At 34.0% G+C, this 23662-nt stretch overlaps 1 protein-coding gene across 9 annotated transcripts in view; it reads left to right on the forward strand.

The window, feature by feature from the left end:
- Nucleotides 1-23662, forward strand: part of RABGAP1 (RAB GTPase activating protein 1) — a 158251-nt gene that overhangs the window by 52621 nt on the left and 81968 nt on the right. For all 9 annotated transcript variants that reach the window (XR_014247769.1, XM_082403258.1, XM_082403257.1 and 6 more), the window contains 8 exons: nt 865-1039; nt 1610-1767; nt 5306-5416; nt 5824-5890; nt 6565-6667; nt 7303-7472; nt 18072-18246; nt 21935-22028. Coding sequence is in view for 8 of the 9 variants with exons in the window: in XM_082403258.1 (XP_082259384.1) it covers nt 865-1039; nt 1610-1767; nt 5306-5416; nt 5824-5890; nt 6565-6667; nt 7303-7472; nt 18072-18246; nt 21935-22028 (1053 nt within the window). In the remaining variant the exon portion in view is untranslated. The remainder of the gene's footprint in view (nt 1-864; nt 1040-1609; nt 1768-5305; nt 5417-5823; nt 5891-6564; nt 6668-7302; nt 7473-18071; nt 18247-21934; nt 22029-23662) is intronic.

Consider the following 23662-nt stretch of genomic DNA (forward strand, 5'->3'; position numbering starts at 1 on the left):
CCCCAACTGAAGTTATACTTTGTTCTAATATATTTTAATTCTATAAAGACATGAGAAAACTAGCTTCTCTTGCCCCATGTTTTCAGAGTCTTTATCAAAGTGCCTTTGAACTTGGATTAGGTCCCCTTCTTAGGTATTTCCATTATCCCCTGGGCTTTCCCATCAGTGGCCCTGCCCATTCAGTGTTGAAATTGCATAATTTCTTTTTCAGTTTCTTTCATAGCTGTGTCATCAGTGCCCAGAATGGAGCCTGGGATGTTGTAGGTATCACGTAAATATTTGTTGAATGAATACATTTTTGAATGAATGATATCCCTTTGATTTTCAGAGAATGGCATCCTTTTGATTTTATTAATGATTTTCTTTTTTTAGGTGTTAACATTTTGTACAGTCTCTCTCCCTTGTTTGCCATGAAGCAAAAGAACATGTTTCACTCTGAGAAAGCACATCCCCTTTTTATTTTTTAAAATAAATAAAGCAGATTAGGTCATTCTTTTAGGAGATAATGAGAAGCACAGCTTTAATGATCTATTTAATGATCTATTTTGGTATTCTAATTTACCCATTATCTTTATTTAGTTACAGACTATATAAGAAACATACTTACTGATACTGTTTATGCTTTCCTGATTGCCTCCCTAAAACATGCGGTTATGTAGTTTTTAGTATCATGGAATTGTGTAATCAGTAACTTTAAGAATCCACATATGACTTATTTATCAAGACTTAAGATTAATATGATTAGCATACCAAAAATGGATTATATAATCTTTTTGCTAGAAAATGAGTCTTGAATCATAATATGGATGTAGTGAAAATAGTCCACAGTCCCTCTAATCTCTTTATATCTGTTTTTCTGAACAGACTCTTAGATCCTCAGACAAACACTGAAATAGCAAACTACCCTATCTACAAAATCCTCTTCTGTGTTAGAGGGCATGATGGAACTCCTGAGAGTGACTGTTTTGCTTTCACTGAAAGTCATTACAATGCAGAGCTCTTCAGAATACATGTCTTCCGGTGTGAAATACAAGAAGCTGTAAGTACTTAAGAGGGAACTGTCTGCAAATGAAACTTCATCTGTACCCTCACTACGTTGAAATGATTATAGTATTTATTATGGTCATTTGTAAGCCAAATGAAGTTCTCTGCTACTGTTTATTTCAGCTGGATGGGCTGAAATGTAAATAAACTAAAAGTTTGGTTAACCAGAACCTCGTTGTTAAGAGTGTTGGAGGAGACCAATTGACTGCTGCTTAATTGGGTTAAATAGGCATCTTGGTTCTAGCAATGACGTATTTGCAAACCATTCTTTTAGAGCTAAACTTTTAGGATTATTTTTATTATAATAAATACATTCAAGTAATTCCTAACAATTTTGGAAATCATCTTTCAGTTGGATTCACAACCACTTCTTTTTTAAAGCCTCTTCTCTGACTGTTTTTAGTGTTGCTTGCTTTATAGGTCTAATAAATTAGATAATTTATCAAAAGAAATCAATGGAGGAAAGATGAATTACTCCCCTCAAACAACATAGGTCACCTTCAGCCTTAACAAAAGTATTTTATTCTTGTGATAACAGCCCATTTCCTAACATGTCTGGTTGTAGGTGAGCCGGATACTTTACAGTTTTGCCACTGCCTTCCGCCGTTCTGCAAAGCAGACCCCCCTGTCAGCAACTACTGCACCTCAGACTCCTGACAGTGACATCTTTACCTTCTCTGTGTCTTTAGAAATAAAAGAAGATGATGGTAAAGGTTATTTTAGGTAGGGCATCTTATTTTATTCTTTTTATTTGAGTTTGTATTAACATGCTGTACTATCTGGATTTAGGGAAATTCTAGGTCAGATTACATAACTTTTACATTATAAAATGATTGCTTTTATGGGTAGAGTTTAAAGGAAAATAAATAGGCAAATTTGTAGAGGCAAGATTTAAAGAATTTAAAACAATAAAAAAAATTCTTTCACGTAGGAAAATGTATCATGCTACCATGTTCTTTTAGATGGACTCTAAGTAACTGGCTGACTGCTGATATGAAGTATGACAGAAGCTACGTCAGCTGGATCTGTAGCTACATTTGTTTTGCTGGAGTTTTTTTGTGTTTTGTTTTGTTTTGGTTGGTTGGTTGGTTTATTTGTTTTAATAATGTAAAGGTCTTAAGGCTGTTGAAATCAAGTTTTACCATTAAAGTTTATCTGAACACATTGGAAGGGGAGAATTAAGGTCTGTATCTGAAATATAACCTTACATAGAGGGTCAGAAATAACTGGTTTTGGTTTTTAAGTAAAATGATGCTTCTTTGAGTAGTGAAAATAACCCTGGAATAGAAATTAAAACTTAGGTTTAGTTTACTTATTGCTACCATTAACAGTGTGACCTTTTCCAAGTTTCTTTACATCTCCTGACATTAGTTTCCTTATTTATAAAATGAAGTGGCTAGACTCTAAAATCTTTTATAACTTTAAAATATTATGGTTGCAAGATGATTGACTTTTTTTTTCTCCATATCCCATATCACAAAATGGGTGCCACTTGGGATCATAATCAGTAGTTGCATATAGAAGTTTCTTTCCTCCATGACTACCTCATAAAATGGGTAAAATGAAATTCCATCAAAATATGAATGATTTCTAATATCTTGCTTTTAAATTAAAAAGCACAATGATTGGTCTATTTGTTTGAAAAACTGATAACCTTTGCTCTCCCTTCAAGAGACTTTGGAATTGTCATGCCATCTGGTGGCCAATTTAGTGTACAATGCAGCTTCTACTTTGATTTGTACAATAAAGTGTGAGGCCTTGTGCTCTATGCTTTCTTATTAGCTATATTTCTGTTCTCACAGCAACACTGTGATGTGGTGCTTTCTGCAGTATGCATTCCTGTACTGGGAAGTAGAAACTGTAATCTATAAACCTTGTAATGATTTTTTTCCTTTTTAAGAAACAGAACAGTTTGTTTAAAGTTTTTTCCCTTTATTAAAAATATTTATGTAGATCATTTATAAACCCCAGTTATGAATAGGAAAGATTTCTAAGATCTCTCAGAAGAGAAGCACTAGGATAATTTCTCCTCCTTCTGAGATCAGGTATATTCTAAGTAGAAAGGTAATGATCACAAATATCCCTGGTCTGTTCACCTGTATATCAAGGAAATGCTATACAGAAAACCCCTGGATGGTCATTTGTTTTTCACGTTTGTTAGGGCTTTGTTATCTTTTTGTTGCATTGTTTTCCTGAATTTATAGTTACAGTAAAAAATAGTGTTGTGTGACCTAATACACTGATGAAATCATTGACAAGTATGCCTTTCTTCATCAGATTTGAACTTTTCAAATGCAGTTCCTTTCATCCAGTGATTCTGTAGTATGTCTAAGAATTTACAGAAACAATCATTGCGGTGCCAAAAGAGTTATCAGCATGAACATTCCCCTTAACACAATAATAGCAAAATTAAAAAGTGGAAATTAAATGTTGACCAGAATAGAATGGTTAAAATTGGATGCATTTCACAATATATACAAATATCAAATCGTTATGTTGTAAACCTGAAACTAATGTTGTATGTCATTTATACCTAAAAAAAGATACAATGGTATACCCATATGACTTACCACCTATTTAAAAAATACATGTATATATAGTTAGCCATAGTACAAGATAGATTGTGGTTTCGCCATAGCATAAATATAGACCAAGTGCCATGGCAAGAATTAATGCTCTTCTTTTCATTCCTGAAAAAGTATAATCCTTACATTATTAAAATGAGAAACCTGCATTTCAGTTTAGCCCTTAGGAAAATGGAGCATTTTCATTTATATCATTCAAAACACTTCTTTCTGATCTTATTTAATCTACAAAGTACCCCATTTGATATTGTCCTTATTTTATAGGTAAAGAAAGCCAGGGAAGATAACCTGGATGTCTGTTTCTTAATTTACACAATAGGAATTAAATGTAAAATTACTTGGTTGGATCCATTCAATGATAGTGATAAGACCAGAAATACAATCTAGACCCCCCGACATCAGTGAAGTGAACTTCCACTGCTTATACTCTCCACCCTGCTTCCTATTAATGTAGCTTTTCCTTGCCCTTCAGACTCAGGACACCAGTGATAACTTTATTTCCACTGTTGTTGTTTTAAATACTGCTGAGAGATGATATTATATTAATTTATACTTAAATATCCACAGAACATAGAGACTAGTGTATCTAATATAAATTAAAAACTGAGACCTGTCCATATCCTCATAGGTGAAAATTCTGTCAGCCACAGATATTTAACAGTTTGGTATGCAGAAGTTTTTCTTGCACGTTTGTCATTTTTAGACTCTTATGCTAAGATTCTTTGATTTTCTAATCTCAGCGTTATCACATGTTCTTGAATTGGTTACTGGTGTAGTAGTGCAGATGGGATTCAAACTAATTTTATTTCTTCAGAGCCAGTTTTTAGTTTGAGTAGGTACTCAGAGCTCTCATGTAGCCTTTTATATTATCTTCTAATGGTTCTATTGCTATTATCTTAAAGTTGTACAGTAATAAGGCACAATTTAGATTTGCTGTATATTGGCTGATTGCTGTAAGCAGATGTCCGCCTTTGAGAACAAAGGAGCTAGAGAAAGTGGTGAGTGGGAGACCAGGGGATTATTTTGGTAAACTGTCATTTAGAGAATATTTTCAACTGTTTTCTTAAGGTGATGTTTAACTGCATCATTAATGTTATTTTTATAGTTATTACACATGCTTACAGTAAGGTTATTGCTGCTTAAGGGAAGAATTAGGCAACAGCTTACTGTTGGCTATATTTTCCTCATTTCTTGTTTTTTGAAAGCACCTTGTTTTGGAATTCAAAGGATCTATATAATTAAGTATCTTTTCGTCATTATATATTTAAACAAATAAGGCATGAATAATTTATTTGTAAAAAACAGTGACTAAATAGAAAGTGAAAAAAACTAACATTTTTTGAGTGCCTTGGAGCTTTATAAATATCTAATTTAATTTTCACAGCAACAAAAAAGAAAAAAATAAAGCCACGTTTTAGGGGTCATAAGAGTGGTTTTGTAGCTTTTATAAATGGTTTCTATAATGGTTTAGTGGATTACATACAGTAATGATGATATTTTCATATCAAGAGGCAGATGATGATTTTTAAATATCTGTTATGATTTGAATACCAGGCATAGAAAAGAATTAAATCTGATTCTTTTCAGTGCCTGATTTTCAAATCATAACAAAAATTGTTCTGGTGTATGTTACAAGAAAGTGCTTTGCAAATTTAATGAAACATGTTGTTCTACAGTGCAGTTCCTAAAGATAAAGACAGACAGTGCTTTAAACTACGCCAAGGAATTGATAAAAAGATTGTCATCTATGTGCAACAAACAACTAATAAGGAACTTGCCATTGAAAGGTAAACATTTTTAGTAAGTTTGGCTTAAATATAAATTTTAGTTTTTGTCAGTCTAGTGGAGCAGTCATACACTGTATTCAAAAATGTATTTGCAAAAAAAAAAAAAAAAGTATTTGCAAAATATTTTGTTCCCTGAGGAATTCTTTTGTTCATTAAAGTGAATACTTCATTCATTTTGAATTATCTCTCATAAATCTTCAGCTAATATGTTGATCTCAACTATGTGATAATACAAGGCAAACATAAAATTTGTTTATCTCAAAGAAATAAAGATGATTTTGGTAATGCTATTTTATTGATAATTTTAATGTCCTTTTTTCTATCAATAAGAATTTTTTTTAAGTGATCTAATTTAAACATCTTTCTGTAGTCTTTTTTCCAAATTTATGTCAGTTCTTTTTTTGCAGGTGTTTTGGTCTTCTCCTTAGCCCAGGAAAAGATGTACGAAATAGTGACATGCACTTGTTAGATTTGGTAAGGATTGCTTTTTTTTTTTTTTTAAGTTTATACACTATTTCCTCTATAAAGGTTGTTTCACCAAATCTAATGTAAAAGCACATTTATGAAGCAATAAACAAAGATAAGGGAATTTCCTTTTTCCTACTTGCTGTTTACTAGTTTGACCTTAGAGCTACTTAGTCTGTCTCAGTTTCTTGATTGTGTAATAGTGAATAATTCTTGTTTATCATGTAAGGTTGATGTGGGAATCAAAGGAGACATTTTGTGAGAGTTATTTGCAAACTATCATGAGCTTTATAAAAGTAGGTGGTGTTCATATTGTTGCTATTATATGAAAACCTTTATTTTCATAACTAAATTTATGTAGTAATTACTCACTTGACAGAAGAATTCAACATAGGTTTAGGTAGTAAATTTCCCTAGTGTCTGTACAATTTGATATGATTTGCAAGCATTTACTTTATGTATAACTTTTCAGGAGCAGTTATATAAATAATTGGCACATCTTTAATTTTAACTGTAATCATTTGTATATACTCCTAACTTTTCTATATATATGATTCTCTTTCATATTCTTATATTTTTGTAACTTCTATTTTTTTTAAAGGCAGCAGAATGGCGGTTAGCTGTTGTGTGTGTGGGGGGTTTTTTTATTTTTGCATTAATGTTGTTTTTACTCTTTTCTTTAGGAATCTATGGGCAAAAGTTCAGATGGAAAGTCCTATGTTATTACTGGGAGCTGGAATCCAAAATCCCCACATTTTCAAATTGTAAATGAAGAAACTCCTAAAGGTGATGCAGATTGCTGACATCATGAACAGAAATTTTAGTCCCGAGAAGATACCCAAATCTTAGCACTACTTATTTGATAAATATTTAGTGTTTACCTACTTCTGATGAAACCAAGGAATTTGAATAGTTTTTTGAGTTTACTATTAAATTTGACCAGTAAACAAAGTATTTTTTCCTCCCTCTCCTTTCTTCATTTTTTCCTTTTCCTGCTTCCTTTTCTATTTATGTACTTTTTAAAAATATATTATTATTTTTTTATTTACAGGCTTCTAAATATTCATTTTATTTTATTTTTAATTTACATTTATATTTAATTAATTTATTTACAGGCTTCTAAATATTACTTGTTTTTGTGGAGAGGTAATATATGCACATATAGTTAAAAATTCAAATGTATCTAGGGAAAAGCAAAAGTTTACCACAGTTCCCAGTGTCCCACCCTAAAAAGCACCACTCTGACCAGTTTCTTGTGTAGCTTTTCAGATATGCTATGCATAAACAACCCTTTTCAAGATGTTTCATACTCTTCCTGAATGTCATTTAAAGTTTATAATAAAAGTAATTACTTTTACATTAATCATATGAGCAAATATATTTCCATTGAAAAAGTTTGCTTCTGCCTTCTCTCTCCCTAGATAAAGTGCTGTTTATGACCACAGCTGTTGATTTAGTAATAACAGAAGTGCAGGAGCCTGTTCGCTTTCTCCTAGAGACAAAAGTCCGAGTTTGCTCACCTAATGAAAGATTATTCTGGCCCTTCAGCAAACGTAGTACTACTGAAAATTTCTTTTTGAAACTAAAACAGGTACTGTACTTTTCTATAAATATAGATGGGGAAATAAGAGAAATTACTTCTGAGGCTGATTTATCATTAATCCATGCTGTCAATTAGATCTTTAGTTATGTGTATTTTAAATATAGTAAGAGGAAAACTGTCTTTTATTTTTACCCACCTATTTATCTTTTTGTTGCTCTTCACTTCTTCCTGAAGAACCAAGTTTCCATCTAGTCTCACTTGCCTTTAACCTGAAGAACTTCTTTTAGGATTTCTTTTAGTGGAGATCTGTTAGAGACATAACTCTCAGATTTCTTTATCTGAAAGTCTTTATTTCACTTTTATTCCAGTAGGATATTTTCACTGGGTATAGGGTTCGGGATTGACGGTTTTTTTACTTTCAACACTTAAAGATGTCATCCCACAGTCTTGTGGTTCTCATTTTTTTTTTTTTAAAGTAAGTATGTTCTTTTTTTTTTTTTTAATTTATTTATTTGGTTGCACTGGGTCTTAGTTGCATCAGGCTGGCTCCTTAGTTGTGGCATGCAGGCTCCTTAGTTGTGGCATGTGAACTCTTAGTTGGGGCATGCATGTGGGATCTAGTTTCCTGACCAGGGATCAAACCCTGGCCCCCTGCATTGGGAGCACAGAGTCTTATCCACTGTACCTCCAGGGAAGTCCCTCTCATTGTTTTCGGTGAGAAGTCAGCATGCATTTATATTGTTGTTCCTCTTTGTAATGGGTCATCTTCTCTGGCTGCTTTTGATATTATTTTTTATCTTTGGTTTTTAGACCTTTACCTATGATGTGCTTAGGTTTGGTTTTTCCTTCTGTTTGTCTTGAGATTAGCTGGGCTTCATGAATTTTTAAATTTATGGGTTTTTGTTTTTTTTTTTTTACCATTTTGGGGGAAATTCTTACCCATTATTTCTTCCAACTTTTTTCCCTGCTCCATCTCTCTTCTCTCTCCTTAAGGGATTCCAGTCATACATACTTTTGACCTTTTGATACTATTGCACAGATCTCTGGGGCTCTATTTATTTTTCCAAATATTTTTTGGTTTTTTCTTCAGATAGGATACTCTCTGTTGACCTATCTTAAAGTTCGCTTGACTCTTTCTTTCATCATCTCCAATCTGTTGTTAACCCCATTCAATGAGTTTTTTAAAAATTTCAGATCTTGTTTTTTTTCCTGGAATGTCCATTTGGTTCTTTTTTTAATAATTTCTGTTTCTTGTGAGATTGCCTCTTTGATCTTTATTTTAAGCAGATCTTCTTTTATATTCTTGAGCATAATTGTAATATAGTTACTTTAAAAATCTTGGGCTGCTAAATCTAATGTCTAGTGAGCCACATTTTCATGTTTCTTTGTCTAGTAATTTGGGATTATATATTAGACACTTTAAATGCTAGACTGCAGAGACTGTGTTATGGTCTTCTGAGTACTGAGTGTTTTAAAAAAAATGTATCAGGGGCTTCCCTAGTGGCGCAGTGGTTGAGAGTCTGCCTGCCAATGCAGGGGACACGGGTTCGAGCCCTGGTCTGGGAGGATCCCACGTACCGCGGAGCGGCTGGGCCCGTGAGCCACAATTGCTGGGCCTGCGCGTCTGGAGCCTGTGCTCTGCAACGGGAGAGGCCGCGATGGTGAGAGGCCCGCGCGCCGCGATGAAGGGTGGCCCCCGCTTGCCGCAACTAGAGAAGGCCCTCGCACAGAAACGAAGACCCAACACAGCCATAAAAATAAATAAATAAATAAATAAATATTAAAAAAAAAATGTATCAGTTAATTTGGTCAAAGTCAAACGCTATACTCTGTCTTTCCTGTGGTGGGCAGCAGATAAAATTTCTGTTCCCTTCTTTTAGCTTTTTTTTTTTTGGCCCCGGTTGCCCCTCTACTTATTGTTCCTTTCTTTGCCTTCCTTTGTATCAAAACTCCTTGAAAGTAATCAAGTTCATAGTGACCTAAATTGCTAAATCCAGTGGTCAGTCTGAGTCTTTGTCTTAGTGACGTGTCAGGAGCATTTGATGTAGATGATTAACTCCCTCCTCCTTAAATACCCCTCTTTCACTTAGCCTTTCACTTCAGCCTTCAGCCTTCAGCCTAAAATGCTCTACCTACCTGTCCTTACCATCTCAGTTTATGGGCATCTTCTAGTAGTTGCTTAGGCCAAGAATTTGGCTCTTATTTTTCACACCCCATATCCAGTCTGTCAAGAAATTCTGTTTTCTTTTAAAACATATCTAGAAGCTGACTACTTCTTACCACCTAGATTACATTAACTTCATCTGAATCATTGTTTTCACCTGGATTATTGGAGTAGCCTTTTCACTCATCTCCCTATTTCTATTTTTGTCACCTTTTGATATATTCTCAGTATAGCAGCCTAACATCAAATCACATCATCTTTCTGCTCAAAATTCTCCAATCCTATTTCACTCCATAAAATCCTAAGTCCTTCTAGTAGGTTGTAAGACCCTATCTGATCTGCTGCCTATTAACGTTATAAACGAATTCCTCTCTTTTACTTCTTACTTGCTTCCTCTGCTCTAACCATGCTCTTAGGGCCTTTGCTATCAGCTGTTCCTTCTACCTAAAATTCTCTTCCCCTGAATCCCACTTGCTATTATTCACCTCCTTCAAGTCCTCATCTTCTTCAGGTCTTTGCTTAGATTTACTTTTTAGCAACTCATGACCACCCCCATTTAACACTGCAGTTTGCCTGATTATCCACTGGTACTGCTGATTCCCTCCCCATTGATTGTTTTTTTAATTAATTAATTTATTTATTTATTTTTGACTGTGTTGGGTCTTCGTTTCTGTGCCAGGACTTTCTCTAGTTGTGGCAAGCGGGGGCCACTCTTCATCGCGGTGCGCGAGCCTCTCACTATCGTGGCCTCTCTTCTTGCGGAGCACAGGCTCCAGACACGCAGGCTCAGTAGTTGTGGCTCACGGGCCTAGTTGCTTCGTGGCATGTGGGATCTTCCCAGACCAGGGCTCGAACCCATGTCCCCTGCATTAGCAGGCAGATTCTCAACCACTGCGCCACCAGGGAAGCCCCCCCACTGATATATTTTTAATTTTTTTTACAGGGGTGTTAGTTTCCAACATACTGCAAAATATACTTCTTTTTATTTTGATTATTACCTATTTTTCATATAAGACACCTCTACTAAGGCAGTATTTCTAATCTGACTTGTTCACTGATTTATCCCAAGCAAATAGAACATGATAGTTCTTAATACATATTTATGAATTAATTTTATTTCATGTAACTCTGAAATTCCATTATATAAGATTATAGTGTTGTATGTGGATTTACTTGAATATACTTTTCTGTAGCAATAAATATTTTAGTTCCAGTGTGTCCAAGTTAGCCCTTTTGGTTATAGTTAGAAAAAGGTAGCAAGCAGAACAGGAATAGAGATTTCTTTTCAGTGTTATCTTAAGAGACAAAGTAAATCTGGGTTTCCTAGCATTGTTCTCCCAGTTCTTCACTATGACAGGAGCAAAGGATTAGCGTAGGATTATCATCTAGAACTTGGCTTTTGAGTCAGAGTACATGGATCTTACCATTGACTAGTTTTATGACTTCGAGCAAGTTCCTTCAACTCTCTCAGCCTCAGTTTACTCAGCTGTGAAATGGCAGTGATAGAATCTTCCTCATAGTGTTATTGTGACATTAAGTGAGAAACTGTACAACGTACTTGGAATAGTTCCTAGCACATAGTATGTTCTTCATGCATTTTAGCTATTATTATTGAGAGGGACGTCAGTGGGACAGCAAAAACACTTAAGTCATGAAATCAGAACAGCATCGATTATTTAGTGGATTAGCTCCAGGGGAAGAAGGCTTCAGAAAGAAAACCAATTTACAAGCATTATTTTACAAGTTTAGGGAATGGGTGGAAATGATTCTTAATAGTTTCTAGAGTAAGAGTTAGCAAACAAATTAATTGTATAATATTTTTTAGTATAGATTTGTATGTAAAAAAAATTCTCTTTAATTAGAATTCTGTTTCTTTAATCTTATCTCAGTGAACATAAGTAAGATTACCCTGATCTTGCTTTTCCCTTGAGGTCTTATGTTATACAGCAGTGATTCAAAGATTGCATGGGTTTACAGGAATATTTCTTCTGTGGTTTGATTTAGAATAATGTATCTAATTAGGCTAACAAATGACTTGTCAGGGTAGACTAGCCAAAAACAGATGTATGCCTGAGACATAGCCTGATAGACTGACTATTCTAGACTCTCTGTTAAAGTTACAAGCTAAACCTAGGCTGAGTTGTCAGTATTTTCTTTGCAAAAAGCTGAAGTTTATATGTGGAAGCTGGGAGGAGGGCAGGGAATTCCTGAGAATAATGTCTCATTTTTCTCATTTGTATGTCTTGGGGTGGGTGTGAGGGGTAGTCAGGGGGAAAGGACAGAGGCAGTATGAAGAATTTGAACAGTTTTTTTTTTGTCTTAGTGCACTTAGGGCACTGTTAATTCTCATCCCTTGCAACACAATAAACTAAGTTTATTTATTTCCTCTTTTACGTTCATGGCTTTAAAAATTAATAGCAGTTACCACTAACTGAGGCCCTCCTGTGGCAATCACTCGACTAGCTACTTTCACTTTTCCTGTCTTATGTAATTTTCATAGTGATCCAGTGAGGATAGTGTTTACATTTTATAGATCCAAAGATGTAAAATAGATTTTATGGGATATTGTGTGAGCAAGATTCATACCTAAGCCTTCTAAGAGTCTCAGCCAGGGTTCTTCCCAAAGAAACATCCTTCTTTCGTCTTTATTTCTGTAAGAGTATTTTTGGGATTTACTTAAGTCAAATTAAGCATAATTTAAAATTTTAACCTCTTTGCAGTTCTCATTAGACAGAAAAGGAAGCACTGCTACAGGCCAAATTTTTAAAATATTCAGTATATAGTTTCTGTTTATTGCTGATGTATGGGAAAACAATTATAGAAATGTTATTAAAAATACATATTTAAAAATTGATTCTTTTTCCTTTCACTAAAATTATCTGGTGACTCAGTAACTCCTTTTTAGCCTGGAAGCCTTCCCAACTGTGGGGATTCCTATATTAAGATGACACCATATTAGAGAAACTTTTAAAATTAGTGGGGAATGAAAGAAGAGGAAATGGTCTAAAGACTAGATTTTCCAACAGTAGCATAAAGTGAATAAAAGACCAACTAATCATTCTTAAATTCTTAAAATTATAGAATTATAGAATTTTCATTGCTAAAGACACTGTAGGGGTCTTAAAATGTTTTATTTTATTTTATAAATAAAATTTTATAAATGAAGAAGCTAATGTCTGAAAGACTAAGTGATGTGGCCAGTGTCATATAGACAAGTAATTTGTATAACCATCCCTACTGGAAACCCGAGCTTCTATCTCTTTGTGTATTTGCTGTGTGTGTGTGTGTGTGTGTGTGTGTGTGTCTGTGTGTACGTGTGTGTACACACAGGCACAGTCACATGTATGCAGTACACCACTGTACCTCTCAAGATAGAAAATGCTTTCTGTACCAGAGCTCTTCAACTGCTAAATCAGGAGGCACAGGTTCAACTATTCCTGGGAAGTATGATCACTTGGTTAAGATGGTGACTACTGGATTTCTCCTTTGTAAAAGTAGATTTTTCTTTTTGCATTTAGCAGATCATCTTTGAGGTGGTACTTTGGCAACTTCCAAATATCCTTTTCCTCAGCACCTTTCTAACTAATGGTTTTAGCATTCGTTGATGATCCCTGCCTGAATCAGTTGAGTTCATTCACATATTTTTAATAGTAATTAAACATTACAGGGTTTTTTCTTTTCTTATACATGTATATGTTTATTAATATTGAATATTTAAATAATAATAATAATAAATTTATTTGCTTTATCTTACTTTATCAAAGAGTTAAAAAATATCAGTATTGTAGGAAACACCCTTAATGAGTGATGTTTATTTTATTGCTCCTGGTAAATTTATAACAAAATTTTATAGACTTGTAAAATGTCTGTTGAGAAAAGGTACTATTATATGGGCTTACAAAACATAAATTTCAGTTGTTTAAAATTCCAGTGAGGACAAACTTATATTTTAATTTAATACAGTTAACTGATGAGGATAATTAAACATCAGTTAATAAACTTGCACCATTTCTAAAATATACATAATGTCACACTGCAATTTATGTACAACTTATGTTATACACGTTTCTTTCAATTGGAAATAAAACCCATATTTTAAAATCAGTATATACTTTAGAAATGTAAACATCTAAATGAAAAAGTTTCCAAAATATTTAGTGTATTCGACCTTTTCCACAGATGCTTAAACAAATTTGGGGGAGAAATAGCTATTAATATAACTGCAATACCTGTGTATTTTTTCATGTTTCTCATTCTGTGTATGTAAAAAATACAGGTATATAATATGAAATTATTTGACTATAGTTTTAAATTCCCATTAATTTCCCATTCATTCAAAAAATCAGTATTGCAATTAATATTAAAACTGTTGAGTGAAGTTTAAGATTTTGTGGAACCTCTTTTTGTCCTTTGAACGTGTTCTAGTAAGATTATATTCAGTAAAATCAGTACTGTTCAAAAGTTAGCTAGAATATTTTCTTTTCGTTGTAGTTCTGTTACCATTTGACATATAGTTAGATTTATTTGTTTTCATATTTTTGATTTGGGGGCTTGGGGTATTTTCCTTTTTGGTTTAATTTATTTTTTGAATATTTAAAATACTTACATGCTACAAAAGTCAAAATTATATAAAAATGTATACTCTTAGGTCTTGGTTTCATTCATATCTCCCTTTCCCCAACCCTATAGGTAACCATTATTATTGGTTTCTAGGTTATCTTTCTAGTGTTTCTTTTTGTGAAAATAATAAAATACTTCTATGTATTTTTTAACTCTCTTTTAAACAAAAACTAGCATACTATATATATTTTTCTGCACCTTGCTTTTTTATCTTAATATATCCTGGTGATCATTCCATGTAAGTTTATAGAGATCTTCCTCATTCTTATTAACGACTGCATACTACTTTGTTGTTTGGATAAATCACGCTTCTTTCAACTAGTCCTTTATTGATTAATACTTGGATTTTTTCCCAAGCATTTGCTATTCTAAATAATGTTGCAGTATAGCACTTCGTGCGTGTATTTTTTTGATTTTATGAAAGTGCATCTTAGAGTAGATACCTATTGGTGGAATTACTGGCACATGAGGTAATTTTGCATTTGTAATTTTGTTCTGTTTGCCATGTTCCCCTCTGTAAAGGTTGTAATCATAGAGATTAGCAGGTATGAGAGTACCTTTTTCTCCAGAGGCTTATCAGAGTGCGTTGTCAAACATAAGGATCTGATGGTAGTTTTAATTTATCCTCTGATGAATGAAAACAAGCATTTTTTTTTTTCAGATGTGTAGGGGTGATTTTTCTTTCCTTTTTTGTGAATTGTCTCTTCATATTTTTTGCTCTTTGGTTTTGGCCATTTCCTCTTAATTTTTAAAAGTTCTTTATGAAATCAAAGAGAGTAACCCTTTGAGATATAATTTGCAAATATTTCTCCTGGTTTGTCACTTGTCCTATGACCTAAATTATGATGAGTCTTTGGGCTTTTTTTGCCACACAGTTTCTTTCTTCTATACTTGAATTTATCAAGTTTCTCCTTTAAAGCTTCTGGATTTGGGGTCATAATTAGAAATGCTTTCCCTACTCTCAAGTAATAAAGGAATTTATACATTTTCTAATATTACTTACATGGTTTCATTTGACTACTTTTATTTATATCTCTAATTTATTAGTATCTTATTCTGTTATATAGTGTAAGGTATGGATCTGATTTAAAGTTTTTTTCAAATGACCATCCACTTGTCCCAATACCATTCATTGCAAAGTCTAACTTTTCCCCCAGTGATTTGAGATGCCACCTTTATCATATATCAGATTTTCATATGTATTTAGAACTCTTTTGGTTTTTATGTTCTTTTTGATTGATCTTTATGTTACTCATTCACTGATACCACACTGTTTTAATTACATAGACATGTTTTTATATTTGGTAGGGCTAACTTTCCTCCTCAGCTGTTCTTCTTTTTCTGGGTTTTGCTAAGTATTCTTGATTGTTTATTTTTACATAAACTTTAGATTCAACCTTTGTAGCTCTGGAAGAAAATTATTGGTGTTTTTATTGGGGAGAATTGAAATCTTTGTGATATTAATATAGAGTCATCTTTTCCAAGAACTTGTGATATCGTTCCACTTATTCATGTCTACTTTTTTTTTTTTTTGGTCTTTTAAGAGTGCTTTTTGAAAGCTTTTTATTATAGAAAATTCAAATGTACACAGAAATAAAAAGAATAATATAATGAACCCCATGTACTATTACCCAGCTTCAACAATGAACAACATTTTTAATAGCTGGAGTTCTTGACTTACAGGCAGGGTCCACTTCTTGACTCCATATTTATCTGACTTCAAAAGGGCAGTAGTGCTCTGGTGACTGTCACTCAAAGAGGAGTTTCTAGGTGAAGTGCAATGGTTATTACATTCATATAGTTTCTGAGAAAAAATTTTAAAGGTAAAGAGTTATGTTGATCTTTGAAATGTTCCAGATAGCAATTAACTAATGTTTTAGAGAGTAATTCAAAACAAAAGTAAATCCTGTTCCCTATCAAAGCATATTTGAAATTAAAAATCATAATTACAAATTTAGAATGAACATATGTCAAAGATTTAATTTAATTCATTAGGTAGTGAGGCAGCCAGTAAGATGGTAAAACTGGTTCTAAGTATTTGAGAAACTTGAGTTTATATAGTCCTTTCTTTAAAAAAAAAAAAAAGAATGTTAGAACAAGATTGCTGGGTTAGAAACAAAACTGGTTAATGTCCTATAGGTAACCTTTGGGTTATCTTTTCTATTAGACGGAAATCATTTGCATAGCTATTGGACACAAGCCTACAGATTAATATGTAACTTCACAGAGTCTGGGTCCTTTAATTAATAATAAGTAATTCAGTCATTTATTCACCTAGAAAATTAAATAATTCTTTGGTGGCCATGTTAAAGTCAGCACATCTGGGTCTGTGTGTCAAATCTGGCCTGGCACTTGCTTTTATAAAATGCTTTTGAAACACAGCCACACTCACTGTCTATGGCTGCTTTTGCACCATAATGGCAGAGTTGAGTAGTTGCAGCAGAGACTACTGGCCCACATAGCCTAGAATACTTACTTTTTGGCCCTTTACAGAAAAGTTTGCCAACTACTATATTAAACAGTGCTTCAGGATGATATTGAAAGGACATGTTGCCACTACCTAAGCCTTCCAGGATTGCGGTAGTTTTTCTTAAGAACCCAAATGAACATTAGGATGACAAAATCTGGTCTCTGCCTGGTATTTCTGTACCTAACGAACCTCTTATTGCTCCCCCTCTTCTGTATTTTTACTTTATCCATGTATATCTTTCTCTTCGGTGTTGCTACCTTTCTATTCTAGTTGTCTCTGTATCTTTTCCTGTAGTTCTGTCTTGTCCTCCTGCTCTGTATTTCACTTTTTTCCTCCTCCTTAAACTGACTCTAATATGGAATGTTAATATATTTAAATATTGTACTGGTAAAGTGTTACATTCCCTACTCTTAATTTTTTATTTTAAGCCCTTTTAAAAAAATTTTTTTTTAGTTTATTTATTTATTTATTTTTGGCTGCGTTGGGTCTTCATTGCTGTGCGCGGGCTTTCTCTAGTTATGGCAAGCAGGGGCTACTCTTTGTTGTGATGCATGGGCTTCTCATTGCGGTGGTTTCTCTTGTTGTGGAGCATGGGCTCTAGGCAGTCGGGCTTCTGTAGTTGTGGTTCACAGGCTCTAGAGCACAGGCTCAGTAGTTGTGGTACACGGGCTTAGTTGCTCTGCGGCATGTGGGATCTTCCCGGACCTGGGCTCAAACCCGTGTCCCCTGCATTGGCAGGTGGATTCTTAACCACTGCGCCACCAGGGAAGTCCCTTAATTTTTAATTTAGGTCAATTTAAACTGTTATGTGCTTGTCTTAAGATAAACCCAGAATATAAAACAGTTTGAGCTATCAAAAATTTTATTTGTTCTATTAATCTCTTTTCTGTCACTTACCTCTCCTCCCACCCCCAGTTGTAGCTTTCAGTTGAAGAAAAGTTCCCTATTCTGTTATAATTAAGCGAAAGGATTTGGGGGGGAGGGACATGGAGATAAGACTTTCTTAGTTCTAAACTTTATGTTTTAGAATATTTCTAAAACATTTTTTTCATGTATAGTTTTATGTAGGAAACCTTGAACAAAACAAAGTAATTGGGGAGCTGCAGAACGGTTAACTTTTTAGTTCACACTTACTAAATATTGGTAGTTGGATGTTTGATGATACAGTCTGAATACAGTAAATAAAATTGCAGAACTAGAGCCCTGCTCAGTAAATATCCTATTTACCTTTTCCTAAGTCTAAACATATATTTTTCTATTTAGAAAAGGTTACATTTTGTTTAGATATTTAAAGTAATACCTTTCTATTCTCATATCCTGTATGAGATCAGAAGTAGTGCTCAATTAAAAAAATGTTTTATCCCTTGATAAATAATGTATTTTCATCTTCAAGATAAAGCAAAAGGAGAGAAAGAACAATACTGACACTTTATACGAAGTTGTTTGCTTGGAAAGTGAATCAGAGAGAGAGAGGAGGAAAACTACAGCCAGTCCCTCAATTCGCCTGCCACAGTCTGGATCTCAGAGTTCAATGATACCTTCTCCTCCAGAAGACGATGAAGAGGAAGGTAAATTGTAGGGAGAGCTTAATTTCTATTTTGGGGTGGCAGACCATACAGACCTTTACAGTTTTATCAGGGAATTGATAAAGTGACATAGTATTTTGAATTCTTTTAAAGGGACTGTGGGAGATTAAAAAGTGATTAACATAGGACTTTCTTTAAGGTAATTGTAACCAAGTTAGAAAAAAATGAGATTTATAATTAGTGCTTTTTTAAATAATCAGTCTGCTAGCTTAGTGTATTAATATAGCACATTTTTAGAGCAAATTTGACACAGCTTCCACCTCAATAAATGTTCCCATCTCAACTGATTTATACATTATTGGATTTTCACACTGATAAATATTAGGAATCAACCAGTTCTTTATTTTTTCCTCTTTTTTTTTATGGTTATATCTGTAAACTATTCTATCAATCTGTGTTAAAAGATGCAGTATACAAGTGAGATATGAAGGGAAGGAACACAGGAAAAGTGAAAGTTTGGGAGGCATTTTCCAATTTATAATTTTGTACCAGAGCTTTATTTTTAAGGGCAAAAGCAAGCTGATTATGAGAGGTCATATGAGGCATGTATCTATGTGAGCTTCACAAGAAGTGTTTTAGAAAATTCATAGACGAGAATTCATTTCTCATTGTGGAGTATGTGGTGGAGCACCATGAATAGTTTTTTAGCTGGAACTTTTAAAGTGCAAGGAGAATTCAGGGATAAAGGGGCTGGTTTGGGCACTTCTGGCTAAGAAATTACATTAACAAAAGCATGGAGGTGGCAGGAATGTCTGATTGGGTTAAAAGAAATACATATCCATGATTATATGTCCTTTTTTCAAGTTTAGAGCAAGCTCTTACTTTCCACTTTCTGTTGTTCCCTGTAACTTCTACTTTTTCTGTGACTAATCAGCTTAGGATCATTTATTAGTAATATTGATGGCCACCAGTTACTAGATGCTTAATATGTGGTAGACAGGTACTTTGTTTATAAAGTAATCCTTTGTTTATATAGTCCTCACAAATATCCTGAAAAATAGGACTTATTTTGAATATACTTATTTTGAGCATAAGGAAATAGAATCTCAGAAAAGTGAATTTGCCCAAGGTCACAACAGCTGGAAATTGGCAGGGAGGATTTTAATCCAGGTCTGTGAGTTAATAGTCTGAGCTCTATTCTGTCACCATCTCTGGGCATTTAGTTCACATAAAGCATTTTGAAGTGCAAAGAAAGCACATATGTTGTTTTGTGAAGTCAGAGATACAATTTATAGTCTCCCTGCAGAGGCGATTTAAGTCATGTTTTAAGGCTGGGAAAGGTGAAATTGTTCCCACTGTTTGAGATTGTCTACTGTATAACTGGTTCTGGAGACTTTCAGTTTCCCTTCTAGGTCAACACTGCTTAAGATGCAGAGCAAATAAAAGTTTATAGAACTTTCCTCCCCTTAAACTCAGGAATTTAAAAAAACACCCAAAATTGAGAAAGACACTCTATTTATTATGAAACCAGAGACTGCTCAAATCTCCATACTATAGATGTTAAAGGATATCTACCAGTTACAAAGAAATTTGGGCCCAACTAATAGATAACATCAGGATTGAGATGTAGTTCTAATCTCTAGCAGGCACGGATTTTTAATGTAATTGAGGGGGTTCAGAAGGCCTCTACTGACAGCTCTTAACTGGGGAGAGATAAGGACTAACAGCAGTCAGCAGCCCATGGGAGAATCAGGCAACACTAGAACACAGCTCTGTAAAGGAAGAGAGCGTGTCCTTTTCTGCCCCACATTATTTCCCTGGTGTGTAACCCAATTCCTGGTATATAATAGATGCTCAGTAAATATTGGCAGGATGAGTAACCCTCCTGGGGTCCATTTCCATAGTGAAAAGTTAATGACAGGAGAACTGGGACTGAAGAAGACTTCAGCCATGCCATCTTTTAATTCTCTCTAATGGAGTATACAAACAAGGGAAACTGGTCCTGTTGTGATGTTTGCTTCATGGAAAGAAATGGCTGTAATCCTCTAAAGAGGCTCCTTTATCCATAGGACATTTGTGCTCACAGGGCCGGAAGCCAGCAGTTATAAATGGGAGGTGTTCAGAAAACGTTCTGAACACATCCAGACAGTAAAAGAGAATTTTGTAAGATAGGTCTTCCTAATCTCTTTAAAGGAATTATCTCTTGTAAATTTTAGTACATTTTTTAGTAGCTGCCGTCCCCCAAAGACGTTTTGTTATATTGACATTTTTAATGAGTAGAGAATTACTTGAGGCATATAGAAAGTAGGGCCAATTCTGGCAAAATAATGAAGCAGGGGAAGTTTATCTTAGTGCACTGGAGCCTTTCTCTTTTCCTTATCTATCTGCAGAGGTCTCACGTATATTCAGTCTGTCCTCTGCCATAACTCAACTATGAAAACTGCTGATAATGTTCAAGGCATTATAATGTAAATAAGTTTAATAATAAGTATCCTGGATTTCTGAGCCTTTAAAATCAGTGCTCTCAGATATGCCATCTCTAAAGGGATGCCAATTCATGATGTAATCATCAGAGGTGTAAAGATCAAAACTTTTTAAGGCAGGTTAAACCAAAAAATCTAGATACAGCATTGGTTGAGGACACATGGAAACAAGTACTGTTGTACCCAACTAGTGCAAATATCAATTGGTAAAACCATTTTGGAAGGCAGTTTGTCAGTAAGTTTCAAAATCCTTAAAAGCATGCATTTTTTAACCCAGGGAGTTCTCTTCTGGGCATATACCCAATAAAAGCAATGAGATATGTTCATCCTGATACTATTTGTAGCAAAAAGTTGAAAACTCACCAAGTATCCAACAAAAGAAGATTATTAAGTAAGTCTTAGTTCATATTTTCCCCCCACTTTCATTACACTTTTCAATTTGTCTCACATGCCTTTATCATTGCCACTTTTTTCACTGTCTTTATGTCTTATAATCTTTGACTTCGTATTCAAATTTACATTTCCTAATTATTTGAACTAAGTTTGAAATGATTCATTTTGGTCCTTTTTTAAATATTTTTGTGCTTTCTATTATAAACTGTGTCATTGTAGAAAATTTAGAAAGTCATAAAAACATAAAGGAGGAAAAAAAAATCATAACTCCATCACTCAGTGTTAATGTTTTGGTATAGTTCATTCCAGACTATTTTCTATTTTTTAACATAGATTATAATGAAGATTTAGCTCTTATGTTTATTTTATGTGGTATTTTGTGAGATCATTATGTAAACAAGTGTCAACACAAATTTACATTGTAAACATGTATCATAATTTATTCTGACATTCTCTGCTTTCCTATTTTTGTAGCTTATGCTTAGGTGGTTTGTAATTTTAACTGTTAAACATAAGACTGCGATATATTTTCATGTATAAAGCTGTTTGCTTTGGAATAGGTGAGAGAACATACATTTTGAGTCCTATCATTTTATAATTATATGGCTCTTTTCTGCAGTTGACATAATATAGACCTATATGAAAAGCAAAAGAGAATTAAAGAGATTACAACAACATTCCACCTAGGACCATTTTTATTTTCCTCGTACTTATAACTATATACTAAAAGAGAGAAATTATGATACTATGCTCCCAGTAAAATCTTTCAAATTTGACTGTTACGTTTCCAGGTCATTCTTCTGGCTAGCATAGCCACCTCTGTTATCCTTTTTTGTGTGTTTTGTTTATTAAAGATAACGACGAACCTCTCTTGAGTGGATCTGGTGATGTATCCAAAGAATGTGCAGAGAAAATTCTTGAAACATGGGGAGAACTGCTGTCTAAATGGTAAGTTGTAATAGAATAGTTCTCCTTTTCACCTGTAATTCTTATTTTATGGGTATGGAATTTTACCTAACATTATTGAATTTTGGAGCCAATAATAAAAACCTAAGTATGAGGTTCACATTCTAGAATCTCTGTTTTTAGAGGTTTATAAGGGTAGTAGTGAAGATCTGAAATCAACTTTCAAAATATCAGAAACCTAATAAATTCACATTGCTGCAGAAAATATTTATTCAAACATGGAAAGCATGGGGAGAATAAATAAGGAAAGAAGTCATTTGTATTAAAGTGGTTAGGAACCACTGACTGGTTAAGATAATACACAGTAGTTAAGACTACACAATAATCAGGGAGGTTTAGAAGATGCTCACACAATGCATAGAGCCATGGTAAGAGACTCCAGGTGGGATTTTTCCTTATCTGTGTTATATGCCTCAAGTGACAGAGCAGCATGTTATAAACATGGTATATATTAATTGCTCTACCAATTAACTTTTCCTACTAACACTTGTAAAATTCAGGAATTTCTCATCCGCTCAAAAGATGGTTTGAGAACAACATTAAACACTATCCTCTAGGCTGTCTAAAGAGAGTACATTACCTTCAGGTATTTATTAATGGTATCAGAGACACTCTGGTAAATCAAGTTGGTGAGACATTTATGTAGTTTCCTTTCCCCATTGTGTAGGATGCCTGTATATGCTGAAAAGAGCTGAACTTGAAAGTGATCTGAGTAGTTTTCTATTTCTGACTTTCTGGTTATTAGGGTTGTCTGTTAGCTCCCCATGGACCTGTTACTTTGGAGTCTGATTTTTCTCTGAAGTTTTAACTGTTGAAACCTTCGCTCTATTCTTAGTAAAACCGTGTCTCAGCATTAAAAAAAACTTCATGCCCTTAAGGGATGGGACTACAAATGGGCATCATCTGCTTCTAGCACTCTCACAGTGCTTTACACTTCTGGTAAAACACTCTCCACATTGGGAAATGTCAAATGTGTACAGGAGGAAAATGCAAACCAAAGCATGGTTTGTCTTTACACAAGTGGTTTTAATAAATGAACTCTGCAAAAGCCCCCCAGGGGAATAGTTTTCATTTATTTTTGATATTCCTTTAGCAATCAGGAGACAAACCTGCTGATGCTCTCATCACAATATATTTTCAGTTCAGTGATTTTGGAGTGTTTGGACTGCTGCTGGCAGGAATTTCATCTGTATAAAAAGGTTTCTGCTCTAAAATAGAAATGTAATTGAGTCTTGACATGGTTATATAATAGCGTATTTTAAATTATTTATATATAGCATCTAGGTTTTATAAAATGAACTCACCAGCATTTTATACAATTGCTTGGAATTTGTTTTGTTATCAAGCTTTGTTTATTCATTTTGTTATTCATTTGATTAAATGATATCCTTATCTTACTCCTTCAAATATATATATATATATTTTTTTAATTTTTTTACTTATTACTTATTCATTATTCTTTATTTTTGGCTGTGTTGGGTCTTCGTTTCTGTGTGAGGGCTTTCTCCAGTTGCGGCGAGTGGGGGCCACTCTTCATCGCGGTGTGCGGGCCTCTCACTATCGCGGCCTCTCTTGTTGCGGAGCAGAGGCTCCAGACGCTCAGGCTCAGTAGTTGT

The sequence above is a fragment of the Balaenoptera borealis genome (genome assembly GCF_965194805.1).
Source record: "Balaenoptera borealis genome assembly, chromosome: 8".
Classification (NCBI taxonomy): Eukaryota; Metazoa; Chordata; class Mammalia; order Artiodactyla; family Balaenopteridae; genus Balaenoptera; species Balaenoptera borealis.